The sequence below is a fragment of the Panthera leo genome, chromosome B3, assembly GCF_018350215.1.
Source record: "Panthera leo isolate Ple1 chromosome B3, P.leo_Ple1_pat1.1, whole genome shotgun sequence".
NCBI classification, from domain to species: Eukaryota; Metazoa; Chordata; class Mammalia; order Carnivora; family Felidae; genus Panthera; species Panthera leo.
Window position 1 is genome coordinate 67,798,135 of NC_056684.1, and position 24,357 is coordinate 67,822,491.

The window sequence follows — 24,357 nt, forward strand, 5'->3', positions numbered from 1 at the left end:
CACATTCTTGCTAAGCACCTTCTCCTACCTAGATTGCCTTTTTACTCCCCTTTTAATGCTCATATTCTTTCCTTATCTTTGAAGCCCAGCTAACATTCCACTTTCTTGTCCTTCCCCAGTAGTCCCCAAATTCCTTGATTGCCTGGTGTGTTGATCTCTAAAACCCTCACTAAGACCAGGAACCAATCAAGCCTATCTTAGCAACTGACAACTATCTTAGCGACATTCCAGAATCATGGTGGGTTTACGGATAATATATCGAGTCTTTCTATCAACACGTGATGTGCTAGGACTGGAAAACATCAATATGAACAGAAGACCTTCAAACCTGCCAAAGCGGGTAAGTAACAATGTATACAGTATATTCATTAAACCAAAGAGGATGGCATTACTCCTAGATCTTATATAAAAAGCCAATGAAGATGAAATTGATGAGTGGACATTTCGTAAAGTGAAATGTAAAGCTGACATTTTCCTTTTCTGGCCTACCAGATTGGAACTCTCGAGTATGAGCACAAAACTCTGGTTAGCACTGTTACATTAGTTGAACAGGAGACCATTGGACTGACGTACCTCTAATGCCCTGGCAGCCTGTGTAAGCAAACCCAAATCGAAGTCTGTCAATGCCTCCATTTCAAAATCAAAACTGAGGACAACCAATCTCAAACATCCAACTAGGCTTTCAGCTGTAGCCAATCAATCATTTCCTTGGTTTGCTTTCGCCTTTTTGTTATTATTATTATTTTTAATTTTTTAAATGTTTATTTATTTTTGAGAGACAGATCACAAGCAGAGGAGGGGCAGAGAGAGAGGGAGACACAGCATCCAAAGCAGGCTCCAGGCTCTGAGCTGTCAGCACAGAGCCTGACGCGGGGCTTGAACCCACAAACCATGAGATCATGACCTGAGCCGAAGTGGGACGCTTAACCGACTGAGACACCCAGGTGCCCCAGCCTTTTCATTATTTTTTTAAATTTTTTTTTTTAACGTTTATTTTTGAGACAGAGAGAGACAAAGCATGAACGGGGGAGGGTCAGAGAGAGGGAGACACAGAATCTGAAACAGGCTCCAGGCTCTGAGCTGTCAGCACAGAGCCCGACGCGGGGCTCGAACTCACGGACCGCGCGAGATCATGACCTGAGCCGAAGTCAGCCGCTTAACCGACTGAGCCACCCAGGCGCCCCAGCCTTTTCATTATTAAAAGTCTCTCCCTGAGTTAGTTCCTGTCAGTGGAACATACCCAACCACTTCCAGTTTGGCACTGGCAGATTCCAACAGATTTTTGTTCAAATGTTAACCTGTCTCGGTTTATCTTTTAACATTTCTCTATGAAACCTATCGATCGAATAAAAGGGAACAAGAAACTTGGTGAGTCGTACCTGGGTTAGATATTGGGATTCTCATTTGTTGGTAATTGGCTTTCTGTTTCCTATAAGAGATATCTCGTTGCAAAATATACCCTCATTTTTCTCCTCAACTTGATTGTTCCCTCTCAAGGCAATGGCCTCTTCCATACCTTTTTGTCTCTGGTGGCCGCGTAGGAATCAGCAGGCATTTCAGGTTGTAGACAGTGAATGTGCCATCTATTTCCTCTCGGTAAGGGTTCATAATTCTAATCCCCAAAGTCACCTTCTTTCAAGATATACAGAAAGAGGTTTGGGAACACTAAGTAGCATTCATCTAGAGGTGAATAACTGGCTTCTCAAAGGTTGTGTGTGTGCACGCACACTTCTAGTATATTTTGAACAGGCATCAGATTGTGTTCCCATATCCCCTCTTCATCTAAGCAAAGACTGCATGTATCTGAGATATAGTACATGCAAGTCGTATCTCCATCCACCATGGTATAGAGGTGTCTTAAAAAATGCATCTCACTGGAATTTCATTCTAAATGAATACTCAAAAGTAGGCATGCAAAATTAAGAGAAAATTTGAGTGTAGCAAAACTGACTTCACTATAGTTTCAACACACTTGGAAAATAAAACTTTATACTTGGCAAACTTGGCCAGAAAAATGCACGAAAGTAGTCCATTCTTTTCATCTCTTACACCTTCCGGTCAAAAGTCAATGCCTTTGTGACCCAGGGATCTGTTTACCTCCATTACAGCCTGAGACGTTCATAAAATTTAATGTTGTTCTCGTGGATCCACTGGCTAATAAAAAAGCATGGATTTGCGGGCATTGCTACCCTGTTTATGCACAAAAATTATCCTTAACTGAAAGGTGTTTTGTGTTCCTTTACTACCCTCTGCTGGTAATTTCTAATATAGCGCTTACTTTTTAAAAAGCTTGACAGAGACACTGTTTTTAATATAAGAGAAAATAATGTTGAAAATCACCAAAAAATGTATTCCATCTTTTCCTAGAAGGCATTTCTTTCAGTTTGAAATATTAGACTTTATTTTCTAGAACAAATCTGGTCTATATAATTTGGTCTATATAATGTGCTCCCAGTATCCAGATATTTTTTTCCTCACTTGTATTTGATGACTGGTCAAGAGAATGGAGCCACGTGGAACAGAAAGAGTGAATTCAGCCACAAAAAATGAATTCACTTACAAATTGAACTAGCACCACACATTATTTAGGTTGATCCATTTACATTACAAAGCATTCTCACACACATCTCTTGTCCTTCAACAATACCATGAAATAGGTAGGTACATTCTAAAATACAGAACTTTTCCTAAAAAGCAAAAAGGATCACTGAGGTCAGCCTCAGGTAAAATTCTGAAATAGATTCATGTATTTGACACCTCCAACTATTCCCTAGTTGCCATTTCCTCTATAAACCCGTCTGTCTCTTCCCCAGGCGATCCATGGTCTAACGCTATCAAGATCGCCCTTCAGAAAATAAAATTATCTGAAAGATTTATTCACAGGAAGTGTCTCATCTCTCTGGATAATTTGCATCTTAAAAGAAAACCAGAACTAAAGCCAAAGTAACCGGCAGCTTACAGGAAATTACGGAGATTAGCGAGAGAGACATACTTAGAGAGACAGGTTTTCAGTTGCCGCTCCAATCAAAAGGTGGTGACTTTAGAATCAGGGCTGCTCCCAGGTTTGCAGGTGTTCCCTATGGGGACGTTATTGCAATCAGTTTTGTGGGTGTGTGTTAGACTGGGCATGGATTTTGGAGGGAGGCAGATTCAGATTGGATCTCAGCTCTGCCAATTAAGAGCTTAGAATCTCGTGCAATTTTCTTAACCTTTCTCGACCTCAGTTTTCTCATCTGGAGATAGGGATAATACCTAGTTCCGTAGGGCTGCTGTGAGGATTAATGTCTGGCACGTGGTGTATAATAAATGCTAGTTCCTTCTGCCTCCTCCCTTGATGGTTCCTCTCAGATGGCAGAATAATCCAAGGTTTTCAAGAGGTTACACAGCAACACCTGATAACTTTAGTAATAAGGTTGTGCAGGTGAATAAGCTCTTTCCTAGGTAATTCTTCATAGAAACATTTCCTGGCAGTATTTCCAAATCAGGCCTGATTAGCTGCTTCATGCAGAATTCCTTCATGCAGAATTCAGGACTCTCTTCTGGATGTGAAATATCCACGTAGCTTCATGTTTCTCTCCGTCCACTCTCCTCCTGAGCTGTGAAGCCACTATCTTTAGTTAACAACCACTTCTGCTTGGTGTGGTGCAGAGGAACAGAATCTGTGTAGGGCTGTTCCTGCTGCATGGTCAATGGAAGGACAAGTTATGCATTAGAGCCGGTCAACAACACTGACCCAGGGGGTCAGGTACCCAATATCCTTGAGAAACCATCAGCACTCCCTTCACCATCAGCCCGGTCTCAAATGTGTGAGGATGTCTCAGCAGCTGGTTCTATTATCACCCATGTCTTGTCTCTCCTTTTTCTTCAGGGAAGGTGCCAAGGAAATAACTCCTTCCCAAAATATTGAGTTCCATAGAGACAGAATTCTCTGAACACAGAAGGTAGTTCAATGAATTTAAGGCTGCTGGCAGGGGTTAAGTGAATCCACCCTGTTTTAATTTTGGCTATAAAAATGTACTGAGGTAGTTCATTCTTCTCATCCATAAATTCTAACCAAAAGTCAAGGCATTAGGGTTTAAATGCCTCATATATTCTGTGAATTAGACTGATGTACTTTACTGCCATGACCTTTTCAATATTCTGTAAATTGCATGACTGAACCAGGAGCTCTCCTCTGTTTACAGCATTACTGACCTCCCTAAGAGGTACACAAGATACATAGATAAATACGCTAAACTCATCAAGGGAAACTTGCCAACGTGGGGTGTGTGTGGAGGGGGGGGGATCCCCACACCAGTCCTGTCAATATAGCAGGGAGATGGGACCGCTTCCTTTTCTCTTATATTAAGCATTTGGAAGTGAAGTTCATCAGAGAGCCTTTGTTCTGAGAAGCAGGGAAAAAGGATCACATTCCAAAGATTCTGGAGAAGAGTTCCATACACAGTATGACACACAGGGTAAGGACTTTCTCCCACCTCTCAGCATTTCATCCAGATGTCAGAATTCCCTGAGGGCTGAGACTTATGACTTTGTGCCAGCTCTAAGTACCTGTAATAATAATAGTTAACATTTACTGAGGTCTTCATTGGACCAGGAAAAAATGCTAAGAATTTTAGAGTCATGTTATTCTCATCACAACTTTCTGAGGTGTATACTTTAATAATTTCCATTTTGCAGATGAGGAATTTGGGGGCTCAGACAAGTTAGATAACTACCCAGAATTAAACGCTAGACCTGGAATTCAAACCCTGGTCATCTGACTTCATTCCCCTGTGGGGTCATAAACATTCACCCCTCTGCTTCCCTGCATAAAGGTGGATAGTCCCAGCTGCTGGCCCTCCAGATCCACCATGGTATTTGCATTGTGGACCACTATCAGCTAATGGCTTAGGGTTACAACTATTGTTCTGTTCCTATGGGGTATAGGATTTCTTTCACATATGACTGTATATGAGGAATACCCTCTCAGCCAGGCCAAAATTTCTCAGAACTGCGCTAGTTGTTGATTCGTCCTACCCAACCCTTCCTCCCTCTCCCTGCAGGTGTGAGACCTGCATCATGATGTAAAGCTGTCCCCTTATTCCTGCTTCCTCTTTTACCCTTCACAAACATTGCCCCCAGCAAATCTCTTGCACATCTAATCATGCCTTTGTGCCTGCTTCTTGGAAGGCCCAAACAACACACTATGCCTGCCTTATTCTGACATAAACCTCTCCTTGTCTGCTTACTCCAAGGGTCAAGCAAGCATTGCCAGTGACATTTTAGATTGATGGAATGTCTGTCTTTGAAAGACCTTTGGTGATTTCAGAAGATACTTCCCTCATACTCATTCTATCTTCTTTCTTTTAACAATAATTAAAAAAATACATGATCTACAATCATGTCCAAATTTCTTCGATATGAGGGACCATAAAAACATTTGACTAAAGCTTGGAGACACAGTGTGGGTGCAGGGACAGGAAAATGAGAAGATCAGCCTTGAAGGGTATTCTCAACAGGTTTAGCTGAACATGGGGCAGAGTGCACCAAGGCTAATTCTGCAAACCAAGTGCTTTGAAATGACAGAAAACAACAACAACAACAATTCAGTACCACGGTATTAAAGACCCCTAGAGATCTCATGGCAAGGACACTGGTTTAAATCCCCACACTCATTATCAAATGGGAATCTGCTTTTTAACATTCCACAGAGCTAGGGATCTGGAGTCTATGCACATAGATATGTAGAGCTTCAGGTTCGCCTGCCTTCTTCTCATTCCAAGTCTAAAGTCTTTTAATTTTTACCTCAAGGCCTTTTCTTGCTTTCATTTGTTAGTTTGTTCACCCTACTCTGTAAGAGTGGTGGCTGAAAGCTTTTCTTGCTAAGAGGAATTCCTCATCCATCCATCCATCCATCCATCCATCCATTTAAAAAGCATTCACTGAGAACTTGATTCAAAGTTGTGGGCTACACTTTGTGGGAAGTAAACATGAACCTAGTCCCTGACTTCTTGAGAGATTTAGAACTAGAGGAGGAAAGGTAAGGCATGCAAATAAGTTGTCAGGAGCAGCTCTAGAGTTGCTCCTCATAACCATCAGTAAACGTTTTGTGAGAAGTCAACTTTGTGCCTTCACGGATCATCTCCCTTCATATTGATTATAACTCCATTTAATTTTCAAAATGGAAATAACCTTAATGATTATCAAGTAACACATGTATATTAGTTTCCCGGGGCTACTGTAATGAAGTATCACAAAACAAGTGGCTTAAAACAACAGAAATTTATTCTCTCACATTTCTAGACACTAGAGGTCTGAAATTAAGGTGTTGATTTCACCTGGCCTCTTCCTAGCTTCCGGTGGGTGGGCATCAATCCTTGGTGGTTCTTAGACACAACATTTCAATCTCTTTCTCCACCATCACATGGTGTTCTCGCCTCACATGGCTGTGTCTCCTCTTCTTAGGAAGATACTAGTTATATTAAATTAAGGACCCACATAATTCTAGTATGGTTTCATCTTAACTAAGTACATCTGCCAATAGGGTCACACTTTGAGAAGCTGAGGGTTAGGACTTCAACATATATTCTGAGGGGAAAGAATTCAACCTATAACAATATGCTCATTATAAAACAATTCAGATGATGATAGCAGAAAAGCACAGAGAAGAATGCAAAAGTCACTGCAATGTTGCCACTGAGAAATAACCACTGTTAATATCTTTCCTTTTTTTTGTTGCATGTATGCATATAAAGAACAGCAATCATATTATACAGACAATTTTGTCTTGCTATTTCTCAAATTATATCCTGAATATCTTCCAAATCAATAAGTATATTGACAATTGGTAATTGATACACAATAATTTATCTAATCAAGTATGTACTATGATTGAAAGCACTATAAGCTTCCCATTATTTAGCTTTGTAAAAGACCAAAAAATTCCTAAGTCTTTAGATACTTACACTTTTTATGTAGTCATTTAGTCATTTTGGTATATCCATCATTACCTTTTCCATTTCATTTTACCTACCTTAAAAAAAAAAAGTTCTTGCTCCAGAACACAAATTATTTCCTAAAGAGAAATTTGTATTGGTTTCTTTCACTCACAGGTCTCAGAAGGTTATTACTCTGTGTTTGACATTTTTTTTTAAGGTTATATATTTTGAGAGAGAGAGAGAGAGAGAGAGAGAGAAAACCAAGCAGGCTCTACACTGTTAGCACAGAGTGCAGAGCTGACACAGCGCTCAAACTCAGGAACCATGAGATCATGACCTGAGCTGAAATCAAGAGTCAGACGCTTAACCAACTGAGCCACCCAGGAGTCCCTGTTTGACATTTCTTGTCCTTCATCTCAGAGTTCGGCTCTGAGAGCATTGTATTATTTTCTACCTAGGTCAAGTTCAAATTTAAGACAGATGTTTCCTCAAGTGGTTCTGTTTTATTAATAGGTGGAATTGTGTCTGTGCAATGTGCCAGGCCTCAGAGGCAGTGATTTCAAGGATAATCATTTGGGCTTTTCAGAGAAAAGCTCTGGATCTGATTTGAAAAGCTACACAAGTCACCTTTTTTCCAAGCGAGGATATAGTAAGCAGGTTCAGGGAGGTACTTCAGCAGACACTTGATTTCACAGAAGAGAGAGCTAAGTGACGTAATGGATAAAGAAAATCATGTGTGCCGTGTGGTGGCACTAACCAAAAGCAAAGTCTAATGTTTTAATAAAGATGATGTCCCCTTTACCCAATGTACAGATTTTCCTCAACTTACAATGAGGTTAAATTATGGTAAACCCTTAAGTTGAAAATATTAAGTCAAAAACACATTTAATACACCTTACTGAACATCACAGTTTAGCCTACCCTACTGTAAGCAGGCTTAGAGCATTTACATTAGCTTACGGTTGGCCAAAATAATCTAACACAAAGCCTTTTTTATAAAAAATTATAATAAATTATCCTATGTAACTTATTGTATATTGTACTGAAAGTGAAAAACAGAATGGGTGTGGGCCGCCGGGGTCGCTCAGTCGGTTGAGCATCTGACTTAGCTCAGGTCATGCTCTCACAGTTTCTGAGTTCAAGCCCAACATCCGGCTTGCTGCTGTCAGTGCAGAGTTCACTTCAGATCTTCGGTCCCCCTCTCCCTCTTCTCCTCCCCTGCTCACCCTCTCTCTCAAAAATAAACATTAAAAAAAAAAACAAAACAGCACAGTTGTAGGAGTAAGGATGATAGTAAGTGTATGGGTTGTTTACTCTCGTCATCATGTGGCTGAGTGGGAGCTGCAGCTCGCTGCCACTGCCCAGCATCATGAGAATACCGCACGGCATATTGCTAGCCCCAGGAAAGATCAAAATTCAAAATTCAAAGAATGATTTCTACCAAATGCATATGCATTCCACACCATCATAAAATCCAAAAATCTGAAGTTGAACAATCAAATTGGGGACCATCTGTACTCCATGGGGCTTTCAGTAGTAGAGTTTTGCTACTTTTAGAGGTAGGTGTGGGAGTCTGCTGAAGCGAGAGAAAATGAAAATGTCTAAGGTTGGATGGCCATATGGAAAAAGAGAAAATTCCATTCTTTATTCTACACTGGATAAATTGCAAATGGATCAGAGACATATTTTTTTTTTTTAAAAGAAAAACCACCCAGTACTAGAAAAATTAAATGAGTGAAATCCTTTATAACCTGGGAGTGGGGATAACATTTCTGATGACTCAGAATCCAAGCATTAAGGGATGACTCAGAATCTAGAGCATTAAGGGAAGAGACTGATTATAATTTAAACAAATAAAAACACAAAGCAAAAACCCAATAAAAGTCGTTAAAAAGAGTTCAACCTGTTTTATATTGGGCTAATATGTACAAAGTTTCCAAATTTTTTTTTTAAAGGTTATCTGATAGGAAATAGGCCTTGCTCTCCCTCTATTGGTTACCATTTTTATTAGAGTTTGGTTTACCTTTCCATTGTTTATTTTTGAAAATATAAGCAAGTGTCTATTTGTGTATGTATTTCTGACCTCCCTCCACCTTACACAAAAAGGAGCATACTGTACACATTCTTTTGGGCCTTGCTTGTTTCCCTTCATTTCATAGCTGTAGATCTCCAACATTCCTTAAAACTCATACTTCACTGTATGTACACATTTGAAAAGATGCTCCACCTTACTCATAAAAAGATAAATGCAAAACTGTAATGAGACACCATTTGCCACCTATCAAATTAGCCAAAATCGACTCCATTAGAGAGGCCGTGGGGAAACAGGAACTCTCATACTTCACATATGTGAATACAAAATTGTCTAACGCCTATGATGGTGAATTTGACAATATTAAACAAATAACATGTTCCTTTACGCTGTAACCTAGCAATCCCATTTGTAGGACTCTGTGCTAACCGTCCATTAGCAAAAGCATATTGTGTATGCACAAGGAACTTTTTGTAATAGCAAAAGGCTGGAAATGGTGCATATATCTATCCATAGGGGCCTGGTTGAATAAACCATGGTACATCCATATATAACCAAAGAGAATTATGTCCAGTTGATTTAAAAGAGTATTTTTGAAGAAAAAAGAAACAAGCTTCATTCAGCAGTCTTATTTAGCAGTATTGTTATTATTGTTTTACATATATGTATGTGTGTATATATGTGTACATGGACAAGGCAAATAAGTAATTATGTTAGTATCATTAAGAGCCAGTAACTTCCATCTTAAACGAGACAAAAGAAACAAAATCAAAGAGCTCAGTTTGGGGAAAAAGGATTATGACATAGAAAAGGTGCTTAATGTTCAACAGCAGTGTCAGGTTTTTAAGAAAAGGAAAGCTGAGATATCCAAAATCCAAAACAATGTCAAGTTTGAGGGAGGGAGGAGGTTAAAGACAACATAAGTCATTTTTTAAAGTCATTTCCGAAGCAAGAAGAAAAGAGTAGGAATAGGTTCGGTTTAGTCTCTGATGCACCGGATCCTGTTAAAATCGATGGTTCCTCTTCAGTGCCTTTGTCTCTTGATCGCTGTTCCACTCCACCATCTCACCTTTTTGCCAATTTCTGATTCTTCACATCAGTTAACCATCGGTATGTTGCTCCTCCCGGCATCAAGGATCTTTTATTATACCCTATCATAGAATAGTATTCCCTTCCTTACTACACTTCTCTCAGTGGATAATTATGTCCTCATTAATATCATTACTTAATATTCTCCTCCCCAACGCCCCCAAAACTGTCTGTTTTTGCTCTTTATCCTACACCATATTGCATAGTAGGCGCTAAATAAACAGTTGGTACAATGCTTCACTTCCATTTTATTCCCATTTCTTCAGAGAATCTTCTTCAGGCTGGGCAAGGTGGAACGCCTAAGGGACTGAACTCCTAAGGGGGCAAAATGATTCTAGCAAAATGTTCTCTACTTAATTCATTCATTCGGGAAATGCGCACTGCTAGGCGACAGGGATACAACAACGGATAAAATAGATACAGCTCTGTCTCTGTTCTTCCCAAGTTTACGTGCGGGTGAGGAGAGGTGATCTAGTAAACGTACGCAACATTGCCCGTATTTAACTTGAGTCCATGTGTCCTCCCCTAAATGAATTACATCCCAGAAAAAAGAGAACATCCTGATGGGACCGCTGACGTTTGAGAATGGATCAGCAGCCCAGGGACAAGAGTTGGGGGTGTGCAGTACTGTCCGTCAACAGGATAGCGTGTGGGACTGGAGCGGGCCTCCTAATTGCATATTCCAACGAATGCCGCTTCTGCAGCTGTCGCCTCCCGAAGACTTCGCTCGCCCCGCGCACTCAACTCTCCCATGACAGGTCTTCTTTGTGTATTTAACTACCTATGCGCTAAGATTTGAGCCATCAGTTCCTCAAATACGGGCCAGTTTCCAGAGCCGAAGTAACCTCTAAAGGCCCTGCTTCAGGGATACCCAGATCAGCGTTTGTACACCCTAACTCAGGCTGCCTCACTTCGGGTCCCGTAGAATCGGTTTCTCCGTTACAGGGCCTTCAGCCTCCGCCAAGTTCTGAAAAAAAATGAGAATGGGGTGTCTATTACATTTCCCCGAATGTATTGTCTCAGTCGCAGGCCAGATATATTAAAATGAGCTTGAAACAGTACCTTCCTCCAAAAATACGGCTATGGAGGAGCAAATGGAACTCACCTTTTTTTCTCTCTCTCTTTTCACATTTCTTAGTTGTGCCCACCACGCCCTTCCGCGTCTCACTAGACAGGCAGCTCCTGGCCACTCTCTGAGGTCCTGATTTTGAAATGAGAAACGGGCCAATCAGAGCGCGGAGCGCTGTTTGGCGCTGCCATTTGAGCCTGGGCTGGAAGTGAAGGTGGAAAGATTGCGGCTCCGGAGCTGCAGAGGCGGTGAGGGCGGAGGCATGAGGAGAGTTGCGTGGCTTCAGTGAGCAGACCGGGATGTGCCTGCCGGGGGCTGTAGGCAGGCTGATGGGGGAGGGAAAGAGCAGCCTGTGAAACGGGGTGACGGCGGCGACCAGCCCGGGCGGGGACCGGGACTGGAAGAGGCGCCTGAGCAGCCGGCTGGTCCGGCGGCTGGGCTGGGGTTGGGGACGGGGACTTGAGAGACGAACGTCCAGCTGAGCCTGCCAGCGCAGGAAGGCCGAGGAGAAGGGTCGTGTTTTGCCGTTGGGAAAGAGACGAGGGCGAAGGAAGGATTGGAGGAAGCTGGATCTTAGGAAGTGGCCGGAAGTGCTGAGAAGCTGGTAACAGGAGTCCGTACAAGGAACCGAAAGGATCAGGAAGAAAGAAGGGAGGTCTGTGTAAGTAGCCGAAAAGATCGAGTGACAAGAAAGAGGGCCGGTGTAAGTGAAGGAAAAGTGAGGTGTGGCTATATCAGAGGGAAGTAGGAGAAGACGGTCAGTGCAAGTGGGTTGAGGACCGAGGGAAAAGCCGTGGAAGTGGCTGGGGTCCGGGGCCGGAACAGTGCCAGACTTGGCCGGAAGGCAGCGGAGCGGAGCGCAAACCTGAGAGTGTTTGGAAATTGGAAGACTTGGTGGCGAACGAGGGTCAGAACTGAGATCCTGCCTCGGAGAGTGAGCGACGTGTCCGGGATGTGGGATCGGAGGCTGGTGAGGTTGGCCTTGTTGCAGCAGCTTCGGGCCGTCTATGGCATTAAGGTCAAGAGTGGCCGTGGGCAGTGCGATCGTAGGAGACATGAAACAGCGGCCACGGATACAGCGGTAGGTTCTGGGGAAAGAGGTTTGGGTTTAAAAAAAAAAAAAAAAAAAAGCCCACCCTATCCATCACTTATTACAGGTCATGCTAAGATGTTCATTCTGTATGGATCCAAAGGATCCGAAAGAGAACGTGGCTAAGCGTGACTGATTGAATCCAGATGGTCAACTGCTGAAATTTAAAGAATGACATTGTTGATTCTTTACAGGGATTTTTAATCATTGAGAAAGTTGCAAGGTTTTTCAACCTCGCAACATTGACACTTGGAACTAGATAATTCATTCTTTGGGGTGGGAGGTGGGGGCTGTCCTGTGCAGTATGGGATGTGTAGCAGCGTCTCTGGCTTTTACCCACTAGATACCAGTAGCATCTCCCAGTTTTGACAATTAAAAATGTCTCCAGATGTTGCCAATTTATTGTATTTTCCCAAGTAGATCTTAGGAAGGGAGACAAACAGTACCCACCCCACCCCGCGCCACCGTTTTAGAATTAAGATTTGGAAAGGGTCAAGGGGGATCAGTAAGTTTTCTAAATAAGTCAGTAGAGGAGGTGTGACAGAACATTAGAAACAGACTTCAGATAATCTCTCTGTATTTACTAATTTGAAAAAAAAATAAGCTTGCTGCTTGTTTTTTTTTTTTTTGAGATACAAAGCTATTTTAAGTATTTAGAGATGAAAGCTAATAAGATTTGCACAGCTCTTAGTTTATAATTTCTGAAAAAAAAAATAAGTACTTGGATAAGAAAGCTAGTAATAAAAATAATTTGTATACCTCTTAATAGCTTATAGATTCTGGAGACAGTAATTTTTGTTGTTTGCAACATATTTGTTTATATGTAAAAACTGGAGTGGTTTTTCTGGTTGTAAAACTGGTTTTCCAAGATCTCAAATGTAGTTGGTTTTGAAAGTGTATGAAAGACTTTGTGTCAGAGTTTTTTCACCCCTTAAGAAAATCAGTACCTACTTTTAGAGTCAGGTAGACCTGAGTTTGTTTGAATCCTGCTCTACCCCTACTAGATATGTGATCTTAGGCTGTTTGTTGAATTTTCCTAAGCTTCAGTTTCCTACTCTATAAAATGGGAATAATGATATCTCTCCTTGGGTTATTTAGGGGATTTAAAAATGGTAAGATCTGTAGATTGAACTAGCACGGTGCCTGTCACATGCCACATATTCAGCTAATCATGGTTGTTATGGCAGTCATTGGTCTAGATCCTAATGGGTAGTCAGGCTAGAAATTGTAATAAAAATATTCTAATAAATATTAAGGTCAAGAGTGGCCATGGGCAGTGCGACCGTAGGAAGCATGAAGCAGCAGCCACAGATATAGCGGTAAGTTCTGGGGAAAGAAATACAGAAGATCGTTGTGTTATAGGAATGGAAACAGGATGAGTAATATTTGACAACTAGATTTCTTGTAGTTTTCTAAGTACATTCTATTGACTTACTTATAAAACTTACTGATCCCCCTTGACCCTTTCCGAATCTTAATTCTAAAACGGTGGTGCGGGGTGGGTACTAAGTATATTGTAAATGATACTCCAATACACAAAGTTTAAAAAGCATCTTGTTTTATTTTATGAGCTTATAGCAATTACTGTGAGTCCATTGTTGAGAATAATAGACTTGAGGAAAAAACCCTGAATTCTGTGTATGTTAAGATATCTCTAGACTTATAATCAGCTTCAGCATCTGATTTTTGCATTTTGTTTGGTTGTCCAGTATCAAGACAATTCTGATTTACCCAAATAAGGGGTTTCCCACACTAACATTTTTTTTAATAGCTCACCTTGAAATGGGAATTCTAACAGCAACACATATTCTGTGAATGCTTACTCAATGTCAGACACGACCGTAAATGTTTTACATCTTTTAATTCATTGAATTCTCTCTGTAACTCTGTGACTGAGGACCTGTGTGAAGGTGCCGAAGCATACAAAATTAATTTGATCAAGATCATTCAGCTAATAATCAGAAGAGCCAACGTTTGAAACCTGGCAGTCCTGCCACTAGGAGCCTGCTCCCTTAAGCACTATCGTGTACTGCCTTCTGTATTCACCAGTTGAATGGAGCCAAATGCTTGAAAAGGATTGGCAAGATTTTGTTACTCTGTTGAAAAGCTGACAGAGCTGAATGATATTTGTCAACGTAAGGTTAAATAAGGTGCTCTTATCACATAAGTGCGTCAAGAGCATTCATGGAGAGCAGATGCATCTAAGCTAAATGAATAAACATGAGACTCATAAACATGAGGCTGGGTATACCCACTCATCCAATTCTGTATAGGCAGATATATACACGCGTGTGTTTATTTTTAAATCCAGGGCAAAACTACAACCTTCTTAATCAGTAACACGTTTTTAAGAAGTTTGAATGTATGCACAAAGATAGTGGCAGATTCTTTATTCACAAGTATGTAACATACAGGTTTAGTCTTGGATCTTCAGTGTATTAAGTTTGAATATGAGTAATACATTTGAATGTGACTTTTCACAAATAGTTTTCAAAGTAGTTAGATGTGAATTAAATGTTTGCAGAAGAATCCTTTTCTTGGTTACTTTAGAACATAGTTTGAATAGCACTTTTCCACCAAGTGTGGAAAAGAAGATCAGGTCTAAAAATAACCATTTCTGATGTAATTTTAGGAAGTACTCAATGAGTGACAAGAATTACCATTATCAATTTAACCTTTTGTTCATCTTAGTATTTATAAGGTGACAGAAGGAAAGTATAAGGTCAGTGTTTATAAGGTTACTGAAAGAACCTGTAGTATTTTTAGAAAATGTTAGTGTTTCAGCCAAATTTTGTTTTAAGCATTAACTGGATTGATTTTCCATTATGGGATTGGAAACTGATGGAATGCATTACATTGCTTCAGTGCAATGACTTTCTCTATTTTTTTTTTTTAATTTTAATTCCAATGCAGTTAACATGCAGTGTTACATTAGTTTCAGGTATACAGTGTAGTGATTGAACAATTCTATACATTATTCAGTGCTTATCATGATAAGTGTGCTCTTAACCCCCTTCACCTGTCTCACCCATCCCCTCACCCACAATGACTTTATCTTGACTGTTTTTGTACTCCTAGCACCAGCGATGTTTAGTGTATAGTAGTTACCTTTTACCAAATGTCCTCATAGTAATTGTTTTCATTGTCTTGATTGATGATTTCAATTTTTAAAAATTTTCTGAGGTTTTTAATTTGCTTAATATTTAAGAAAACTTATATTATGCCTAATATTTGTGTTAGAATAACTGAATTTGCCGTTTTAGGGTAAAATATTTGGAGTACCTTTTAATGTATTGCCCCATTCTGTTGTACCAGAATATGGACATATTCCAAGGTAAGCTAAGTTTGAGATGAGGAAAAAATATTTCAAACTGGTGTTTGAGCGTTTAAAAAGAAATAGTTGATTGACTCTTTCACATTTGTTTTGAACTAGCAAATGATTGAATTTCTCAACATTAACGAATGTAATGTCGAAATGTTTTTAAACTTTTACATATTTTAACTTTTTAATTTCTGTTCATTCCTAGGATTGAATTTAAGGTTCAGTAATAAATTAAATGTTAAAAAGCAAGTTATTTTTGTTCTACTAAGAGTGTTTAGTTCTATACCAATTCTTTTGCTGCAATTCTGACTATATTCAGTAATACACTGAATTTCAAATTCAGTTACAATTTATATATTTTTTCTGTCTTAGAAATGTTGGATGAGAGTATTTTTTTCTCCTATACAAGTTTTTAAATTTTGTTAGGTTTTCAAAATTGTGATTCCATTATAGTTAACATACAATATTATATTAGTTTCAGGTGAACAATATAGTGATTCAACAATTCTATACATTACTCAGTGCTCATAATGATAGTGTACTCTTTAATCCCTATTTCACCCATCCCCCTACCTACCTCCCCTCTAATAACCATCAGCTTGTTCTCTAGTTAAGAGCCTGTTTCTTGGTTTGTCTGTCTCCCTCTCTCTCTTTTTCTTTTGTGGATAAAAGAATATTTAAGATAACATTCAATAGTATCTGTGAATACAAATTATGTAACACTTGAGCTTTTCTATGTCACTTACTATTTATTTAAAAGTAACCTTTTAGACTAACAGCATCAGAAATTACTTGGGAAGTTTACATCTTAAATAGTTGAAAGACACATGTAAGGAAACTATCTTAGGTCTTACTAATTCATTTCCCCTCTATCCAAAGTAGGGTTTATTCTGACTACTCTTGTTCAGTAACCTAGGTTTTTAACTGATGCATTGTACAAAAGCATTTATTGAATACTTTGCTGCCTTGGAACAGTTTTCCTTCATTCAGCATATAAGTGTAGATTAACAATCTACACTTCACAATCTTTGTAAGGTGAGCACTTACTATTTTGCTTTTTAAATGACCTATGAAAGGTGTGCTTATGCTTTTCTACCTTTAGAATTGCAAAATATATCCCCAGTAATGATGACTAAATCTTTTTTGTAATTTCTATGCCCACTTTAAACAAACAAACTTTAAATTCTGTCAGGCGCCCCCTGGGACACTCAGCCATTGTGCACCAGTACAATGCTATCAGTTGCTTGCTGCTAACATCTATTCTTACTTGTTGGTATCACCTGTTAACTATTAAAGCCAACATCGATGGTTCAAATTGTTCAGTATAAAGAAATTGAGCACACACTTCTAAGTATGAGAAGGATTGTAAGGACTAGGATATATTTGACTTTTTTTCTGAGAGGTAATGTTAGAGTGAGAAAAACATGTTGCCTTTTTTTGGGCCAGTGTAGTAGATGGTAAATATTTAAAGCTATGTATTCTCTGCAAGGTTACACATGAAGAGAGGATAAAGAAAAGAAGAAGGCCTTAGGGCCCTGGGTTATACTAGCATGAAGAGGTATGGCAGAAAAAGAGGAGCCAGGAAAGGAGGTTGAGAAGGAGCACTTAGGGGGACAGCAGGAAAACCCGAAGTTATCATGAAAAAGAATATTTTCCAGAAAAGCAGGGAGTGGTCAAGTGTGTGAGATGCTGGCAGGACAAACAAGATGAAGACAATTGACCATGGGTTGGTGACCTTGTTGAGAGCTGTTTTGTTGGAGTAATGGTGGTGAAAGTTCATTGGAGAGGGTTGAGAGAGACTGGGATATGAAGTGGGGGCAGTGAAAAAGACACACCCTGTGCTGTGAGCAGAAGCAGAGAAATGGAGTAGGATTGAGAAGGATGTAGAATTACGCAGCTTATTGAAGTTGTCCTGGATAAAAAGATGGACCATAAACCACTTAGGAAGCAAAAAAGACAACTAGAGGTAACCTTTTTATCCCAAAGATTGAAGGAATTTCTGACACCAAAGCTTCTAAAGACAGTACTTAGTCTGCTCATGTATTTTGGTAGGAGAATAGGATTTAGTTAGATGTGTTCTGAAAAGAGTTGAAAAGAGTTCTTTCTTTCAGTTTTCTTGTTGATGCTTGCACATCTTTAGAAGAGCATATTCATACAGAAGGGCTTTTTAGGAAATCAGGATCTGTTGTTCGTCTGAGAGCCCTAAAGGTAAGCATATTATTGAACTATTATTTTTCATTTGTGCCACTTTTTGATTTGGTTTTTAGAATTTAAATATTTAGAACTATTGCATGAATTACTAATAGAAATTGGATTTGCAAATAGCCTTTTTCATGGCAGAAGAACCTTTTTTTCTAAAAGGAATTGTGCAGCATTTATATAATGCTTTAAGTGTTACTGAGATATAATTGACAAATATTTAACGTATACAACTTAATGCTATATGTATATACTGTGAAATGATTGCCACGATCTATTTATATAATGCTTTAAAAGTTCAGAGTATTTCAAATTCATGGTCCTTTATTGCTATAAACTATACGAAAGGAAATGTTTTTTTAATTTTAGCCTTCTAAAATGGCATGTTGTATAGTAAAACACGTGTTAAGAGAAATTTATTTTTTTTAATATACATATTTAATGTTTATTTTTTAGGGGAGGGGGGGAGACAGAGGATCCAAAGCAGGCTCTGTGTGACAGCAGAGAGCCCAATGTGGGGCTCGAACCCACGAACCATGAAGTCATGACTTTAGGTGAAGTCGGACGTTTAACCGACTGAGCCACCCAGGTGCCCCAAGAGAAATTTATTAAAGAAAACTCTCTAGAGTATAAGAAAGAATATTTTTATTTGCAGTAAACTCTTAAGCCCTCAAATACTCAAGATTATTTTATTTATTTCAGAGTAAACTGGATCATGGTGAAAGTTGCCTGGCTTCTGCACCACCTTGTGATGTTGCAGGACTTCTTAAGCAGTTTTTCAGGGAATTGCCGGAGCCCATTCTTCCAGTTGATTTGCATGAAGCACTTTTCAAAGCTCAACAGTTAGGAACAGAGGAGAAGAATAAAGCTACATTACTGCTCTCCTGTCTCATGACTGACCACACAACCGATGTATTAAGATACTTCTTTAACTTTCTCAAGAGTGTTTCCCTTAGGTAAGTAATAAGTCTTAGGAAATGACAGTTTGTTAATCAGCTTGATTTACCCTTATAGACAATAAGTTAAAATTACATTTGGAATGGAAATTTTTCTTAAAAAATTATTCCTTACTATAAGAAGTATATCCTGTATAATATAAGAACCAATATACCGAACGATTTAGTATTTTCTCGCTGAGTTAACATCATCATTATGAATGGCTTATTGGTGTCAATAGGATTCTTTGTCCACTGAATAGCTTCAGATGACTGTGTTTTAAAAAATTTTTTTTTCTTTTCTTCTCAAATTTGTCCCCCCTCTCAGCTGTCAGTGAGCCTCCTTGTTCTGGACATGCTTGTAGCCTTCTAATACAGTTTTTCTGTGTGTGGGTTTGAAAACCAAATATACATGTTCAATTTGCATGGAAACCCAAAGTGTGGACTCCATGGTTAGCATGGTTTTTATGATATATATTTAAGCACACACACAGGAGCTATTTTTGGTTATGTCTTATTTCAAGCCAGTCATATAGATGGGTAGACAAAGGGTAACTATTTTGACTTGTGTTTGACTGATAAAGTAAGAAGTCTTCAAAGTGTGCCCAATATATTAACTCCCTGTTTTTCTCTGGGTCAATCTAAGAAAAACCTTGTTTCATTTAAGGTCTAGTGAGAATAAGATGGATAGCAGCAATCTTGCAGTAATATTTGCACCAAACCTTCTTCAGACAAGTGAAGGACATGAGAAGATGTCTGCTAACACAGAAAAAAAGCTCCGAATACAGGCTGCAGTGGTACAGACCCTTATTGACCATGCATCAGATATTGGTAAGATGGAGTTGCTTTATTAAATAACAGGAGTTGTTTGAGGGAGATCCCATATTCCTCCAAGTGAACTGTGAAGACAGCTGTTAGAAAGTTGATGTATACTATCTGAACATTTTGAGTGAAAGTGGAGGAAAAATGTTAACTCTGAACGTTTTTGTTTAGGGCATGTTCCAGATTTTATCCAGGAAAAGATACCGGCCATGTTGGGTATTGATGGTCTCTGTGCTACTCCATCATTAGAAGGTTTTGAAGAAGGTGAATGTGAAACTCCTGGTGACTATAAGAGAAAGCCAAGACAAAGTGTAGGAGGTAAGGGGTAGTGGCAGTCCTGTTTTGTGGAGGTACAGCAATATGCTTTTATCTAAAATGTGTTTAAATATAATAAAGATTAAGCTGTGGTGTATATCTTTTGGGGGCTTACAGCATAGTTGGAAAGACATGACACATGCATGTGAAAAGCAAAAATGACAATACAATTTAGTATTGAATGCTAAACCTTTACACAAACGTGAGAGGTATTCAAAGGAAAAAGTTCCCTGGAGTCAAGGACTCCAAAGAAGAAGTCAAACTGAACCTTCTTGAAAAACGGGTAGAGGCTAGGGGAATTGGGTAGAGGGTCAGAATATTTGTATCCTATTGTAGATAAGAAGGATGCTATGAAGAAAGATTTGTGTAGGGAAGTAATCTATCTGTGTTGGTAAACAGACTCACATGACTTGAGTGAGGGGTTCATTGTAAGCTGACATAAACTTAGATGCTGGAAAACCACAAATATTAATATGAATTATTGGTGACAGGTAAATGTTGAATTATAATTGATAATATATGTGCTTTGCATTTCAGATTTTGTTAGTGGAGCATTAAATAAACTTAAATCTAACAGAACACCCTCTATTACGCCTCAACAGGAAAGAACTGGTAGGTATTATATATTTTTTGTTTAAGTGAAAATTTCTGTATATTATATAAAAAGTAATCATAACATAACTTATTTTGGTTTAATCAAATCGAAGTACTATTTCCAGTGGAAATACTGTACTCTAATACTAAGTTGTGACATTACTAATTACATTGGATATAATGAACCCAAAATTGTAGTTAAGAATTTCTTTTAGTCTCTAGTTATATCTTTAGTCTTCTAAATCATGCTTTTCTGTTGAATGTAAGTTGGATGCTATTGAATATGTGAAAATAGCTCCAATCTCATTTTTGTTTAGAACCAGAAGTTTATTATTTTATCTTCCAATTTTTTTTTATCTTGGTTTGCTTGTGGCTGAAATTATTCGGCCCAATAACACAATAATAGACCATATGATCACTTGTTTTGTTTTTCAGATTGAAGAAAAGATTGAAGAAATTTAGTGGTTAATACTCATTTATGATGAAAAGCAGAACTAATAAGTAGATCAGTTTGTTTGAACTCCTTGATTACGATTTTATTCCATATGTTAATATTCTTTAATGTGGATTATATACATCTTTCAGTCTGTTTGGTTTAAGTTACTATTGTTTGTTAATCTTGCCTCTTTGTGACTTTCCTCTTTTCATTTTAAGTAATTGGTTGGTGTTAATTTAGTTATAACATATATTTGATAATGTAAACATATTCCCTCATTCCTTGGTTAGCTCTAAGTAATGACTTTATAAGAAGAAATTATTAGAAGCTTTTGTATTTTATCAACTCTGTGGGAGAAACAACAAATGATTGTTTTTTTGTTTTTGTTTTTTCAGCTCAGCTACCCATATCACCCATGAATCTTACACCAAATGCTAAGCGTAAACTACCAATAGAGTCTTCTCATGGTTTCTCAAGTAAGAAAAGGAAATCCATCAAGCACAATTTTAACTTTGAGTTGTTGCCAACTAATCTCTTCAACAATTCTACACCAGCATCAGGTAGCAAATAGAATTTGTATAATTGGGTTGTAAACGTTAACATGAATGCCTATTCTGGGCAAAGTGCTATTTCATATTAATGCCACCCCGTTTAGGAGCTTTGGCTTTATTCTGTTTATCAAATCTCTGAATTTTTATAAAGTCCCTAACTTCTAAAATAGACACTGGTTCAGTATTATTATGTGTATGTGTATATGTTTTATGACCATGCTGTTTGAAAGTTAGGATAAATAACTCAGAGTGAGAGTTTGGGCTTCTGTGTATAGTACTGGCGCTCAGATACTAGGTGACGGGACATCCTGAATACCACTTTAGTTACTTCTTGATCTATTGCTAGGGCTGTGTTGCTATCTTCTGTTGAGATTGCCAGTTTGATTTTCTCTAAAGGCAGAGTAGTGGGGTATTGGAGGAACCATTATGGTTGCTGTTGAAGGGCGGGGGCGGGGGGGGATTTTTTAGTTTTATACTCAAGTAGCTTTTATAAAAGCTTTAAAAACTTTGTTTATGCTGTTCCTTGTGGCATGGTTTCCAGATGGTTTACTGACCTGCCATTTTCTTCCAAATGACCTCTGAGTTTCTAATGTGGCCAACCAGAGCCTCCAGAGAACAACTGAGTTTTGCTAATTTGAGTATCAGATCTTTGTTAGTGTGATCTTAGATTGAGTTGGCTCCTTCAAGTTGGCTCATAGTCAGTCTTACAAGTTAACCTTATGATCAGCCCAAAAAGAAATGAAATTCTAACTAAGCCCAGAGTCTTCCATCTCAGATTTGTCTCACATTTCGTCAAAATATGAGTGATCTCTGATTCTTTCAGGTTTTCAATTTCAGTTAATGTTGAGAATTTTACTTTGACTTTGTTAGTTAAATGATGAGATCTTCTTCCCAGAAACTTTTTGTTTACGTTATCCAAAAAGTTCAGATTTTCCTTGTTTGTTTTATTAGAAAGTTGAACAAATAGCGACTTGTTTTTTATGGTCTTTCACAGGTTCTCTATGGGTTTAAATGTAATGATAAGAACTCTAAGGCTCTGTCTGTATTTCTTTGAGTATTCAGAAGTTAGAGACTTAAGTTCTTTTAAACTAACTTACTGTTTTCTTAATTAAGGTTTTTTCCACTTTGGAGTAACTGTTCCCAAATGGCCAATGTGAGCTGTAATTCTGCCTGCCTCTGCTTATAAGCATTATAACATCTGCCCCAAGAAATGAACCTTTTGATTCCTTCTCTCCAAGCTCCCCAAACAGTTTAAACCTGCTTGTGTTACTGGAAATTCAGTACGAGCCTGCTTAATCAGTGATTTTTTTCATGGATGCGAGACACAAAAAGAACTTCCATGCTCTTCTGCCATCTTGGCTCCTCCCTTCAATGACTTTTTTTTTAATAAAAAAAATTAGTAAGTTCAATAACCTGTTATTTTAACACCATTTTTCTTTGACCACACTTTCTCAGCCACAATTCAATAAATTCTGTCTGTAAAATTGAAAATAGATTGGTTTCTAATTTTGGATAATAGCTATGATGCTTTTTTTAATGTATAAAGGCAGCTATAGTAATCTATAATCCATGAATTACCTATTTATAATTTTTTTCCTATATGTGTGATGACTTTGCATTATTCCCTATATTCTGGCCGTGCTTCCTTGTGACCACTGATATATTTTCAAGATTAGACTACAGCTCTAGAATAAACTACCTATGTCACACTGGCTACATTACATTGGCCTCTAAAATTTTTGTCAGCCAAATGTACCCAGAAGTCTCTGTAATGGTTGTATTATTTTCTTTCTGTTTTTGCAACTAAAAAAAACCATGCTGTCTCTGTTTGGGGACCTGTGTGAATTTTTTATCAATACAGGTGATGAGTTGAGAGGGTTCATGTTTATTGAGTATATCCTGGACTTGATTCAAATATAAGTCAAATGTATATAGAGCCTTGGTTCATAACTTTTTCCCTTAATTTTTTATTATAGTTTCATGGTATAGTGTTAAATAACTTAATCAGAATGAGCTGTTGTAACCACTTATTGTTAGCATGGAACTTGGCTGTAGCAAAGTGGTTAGGCATGTTTTATAACTGGTTTTTGTTTGCCAGAAATATTGAACAGAGGCAGGTAGACAGCAGTTGGCTAGCCAGGTACATACTAGATACTCAGACTCTAAATTGTTTTCAGTAGCTCATTTTTGGTAATAGCAATAATTAACATCGTGTAACATAGGTACTGTGCTAGACATTTCATATATAAATATATAACAGTAGTTTTTATATTTACTGTAGAAGTCCATTTTCAGAGCTATTTAGTAAGTGGTGGGACAGACTCAAGTCTGCCTGTCTGGAAAGCTTGCTCTTTCTCCAGTCTGCAATAGTGCTCACACCTCCCTTGTATTCTTAAACGAGTTTAAAGTAAAACTCTGATATAAAAGTCATGTTTCATCTGACCCTTAATTGCCAACAAAAAATTTAAAGTAAGAAATTGATACTATTTTTTTTTTTTTTGAGTTGAGTTTATTTGGCTTCTGAAGTTTCTTACCAGAAATTATGTGATTTTGTTGTTGCTTAGGGTTGGATATTAAGACTTTAAACCTAATTGCTACTAATATTTTACACTTGGAAAAGAAAGTATGTGTGGTGTATTATATGTGGTTATTTTTATAGTTCACATTGATACAAGCCCCGAAGGGTCAGCTCAGAGTTCATTCTCTCCTGTAGCCATCAGTGGAAACGATTCGATCAGTACAAGTGTGCTAAGGCGAAGTAAGAGGATTGCAAGTAAAAAAATTTGCAGGTAATACATCCAGGACATTTTGTTTTCATGGATAAACATTTGGTGTATATAGTAAATAAAATGCTTTGTTTGTCTCTCTGCTGAGAAACATGTTTGAATCATAATTTTTAAAAATTCTCTCTGCCTTTATTGTCTTATTAATCAGTGCCCTTTGTATATACTCCAGAGAAAGAGTCTTAATTTGAGTCCACTTGCTT

At 38.3% G+C, this 24,357-nt stretch overlaps 1 protein-coding gene and 1 long non-coding RNA gene across 5 annotated transcripts in view; one reads left to right on the forward strand and one right to left on the reverse strand.

Moving 5' to 3' along the window:
• The first annotated feature begins 241 nt into the window (after positions 1 to 241).
• ARHGAP11A (Rho GTPase activating protein 11A) overlaps positions 242 to 24,357 on the forward strand; it is a 29,757-nt gene continuing 5,641 nt past the window's right edge. Inside the window, exons 1-9 of one of the 4 annotated variants that reach the window (XM_042942489.1) lie at positions 242 to 340; positions 15,461 to 15,531; positions 17,631 to 17,727; positions 18,421 to 18,674; positions 19,321 to 19,484; positions 19,647 to 19,793; positions 20,328 to 20,402; positions 21,216 to 21,380; positions 24,031 to 24,160. In XM_042942489.1, the coding sequence (XP_042798423.1) occupies positions 308 to 340; positions 15,461 to 15,531; positions 17,631 to 17,727; positions 18,421 to 18,674; positions 19,321 to 19,484; positions 19,647 to 19,793; positions 20,328 to 20,402; positions 21,216 to 21,380; positions 24,031 to 24,160 (1,136 nt within the window). In that variant the 5' untranslated portion in view covers positions 242 to 307. Of the gene's footprint in view, positions 341 to 11,521; positions 12,189 to 15,460; positions 15,532 to 17,630; positions 17,728 to 18,420; positions 18,675 to 19,320; positions 19,485 to 19,646; positions 19,794 to 20,327; positions 20,403 to 21,215; positions 21,381 to 24,030; positions 24,161 to 24,357 lie in introns of those variants that run through there. The other 3 variants (XM_042942491.1, XM_042942488.1, XM_042942492.1) reach the window with 3 other exon arrangements.
• On the reverse strand, positions 10,511 to 11,580 carry LOC122222225. Its single transcript, XR_006203665.1, has 2 exons — positions 11,144 to 11,580; positions 10,511 to 11,005 (listed from the first exon to the last, which is right to left on the reverse strand). It is a non-coding gene; the product is annotated as an uncharacterized LOC122222225 (long non-coding RNA).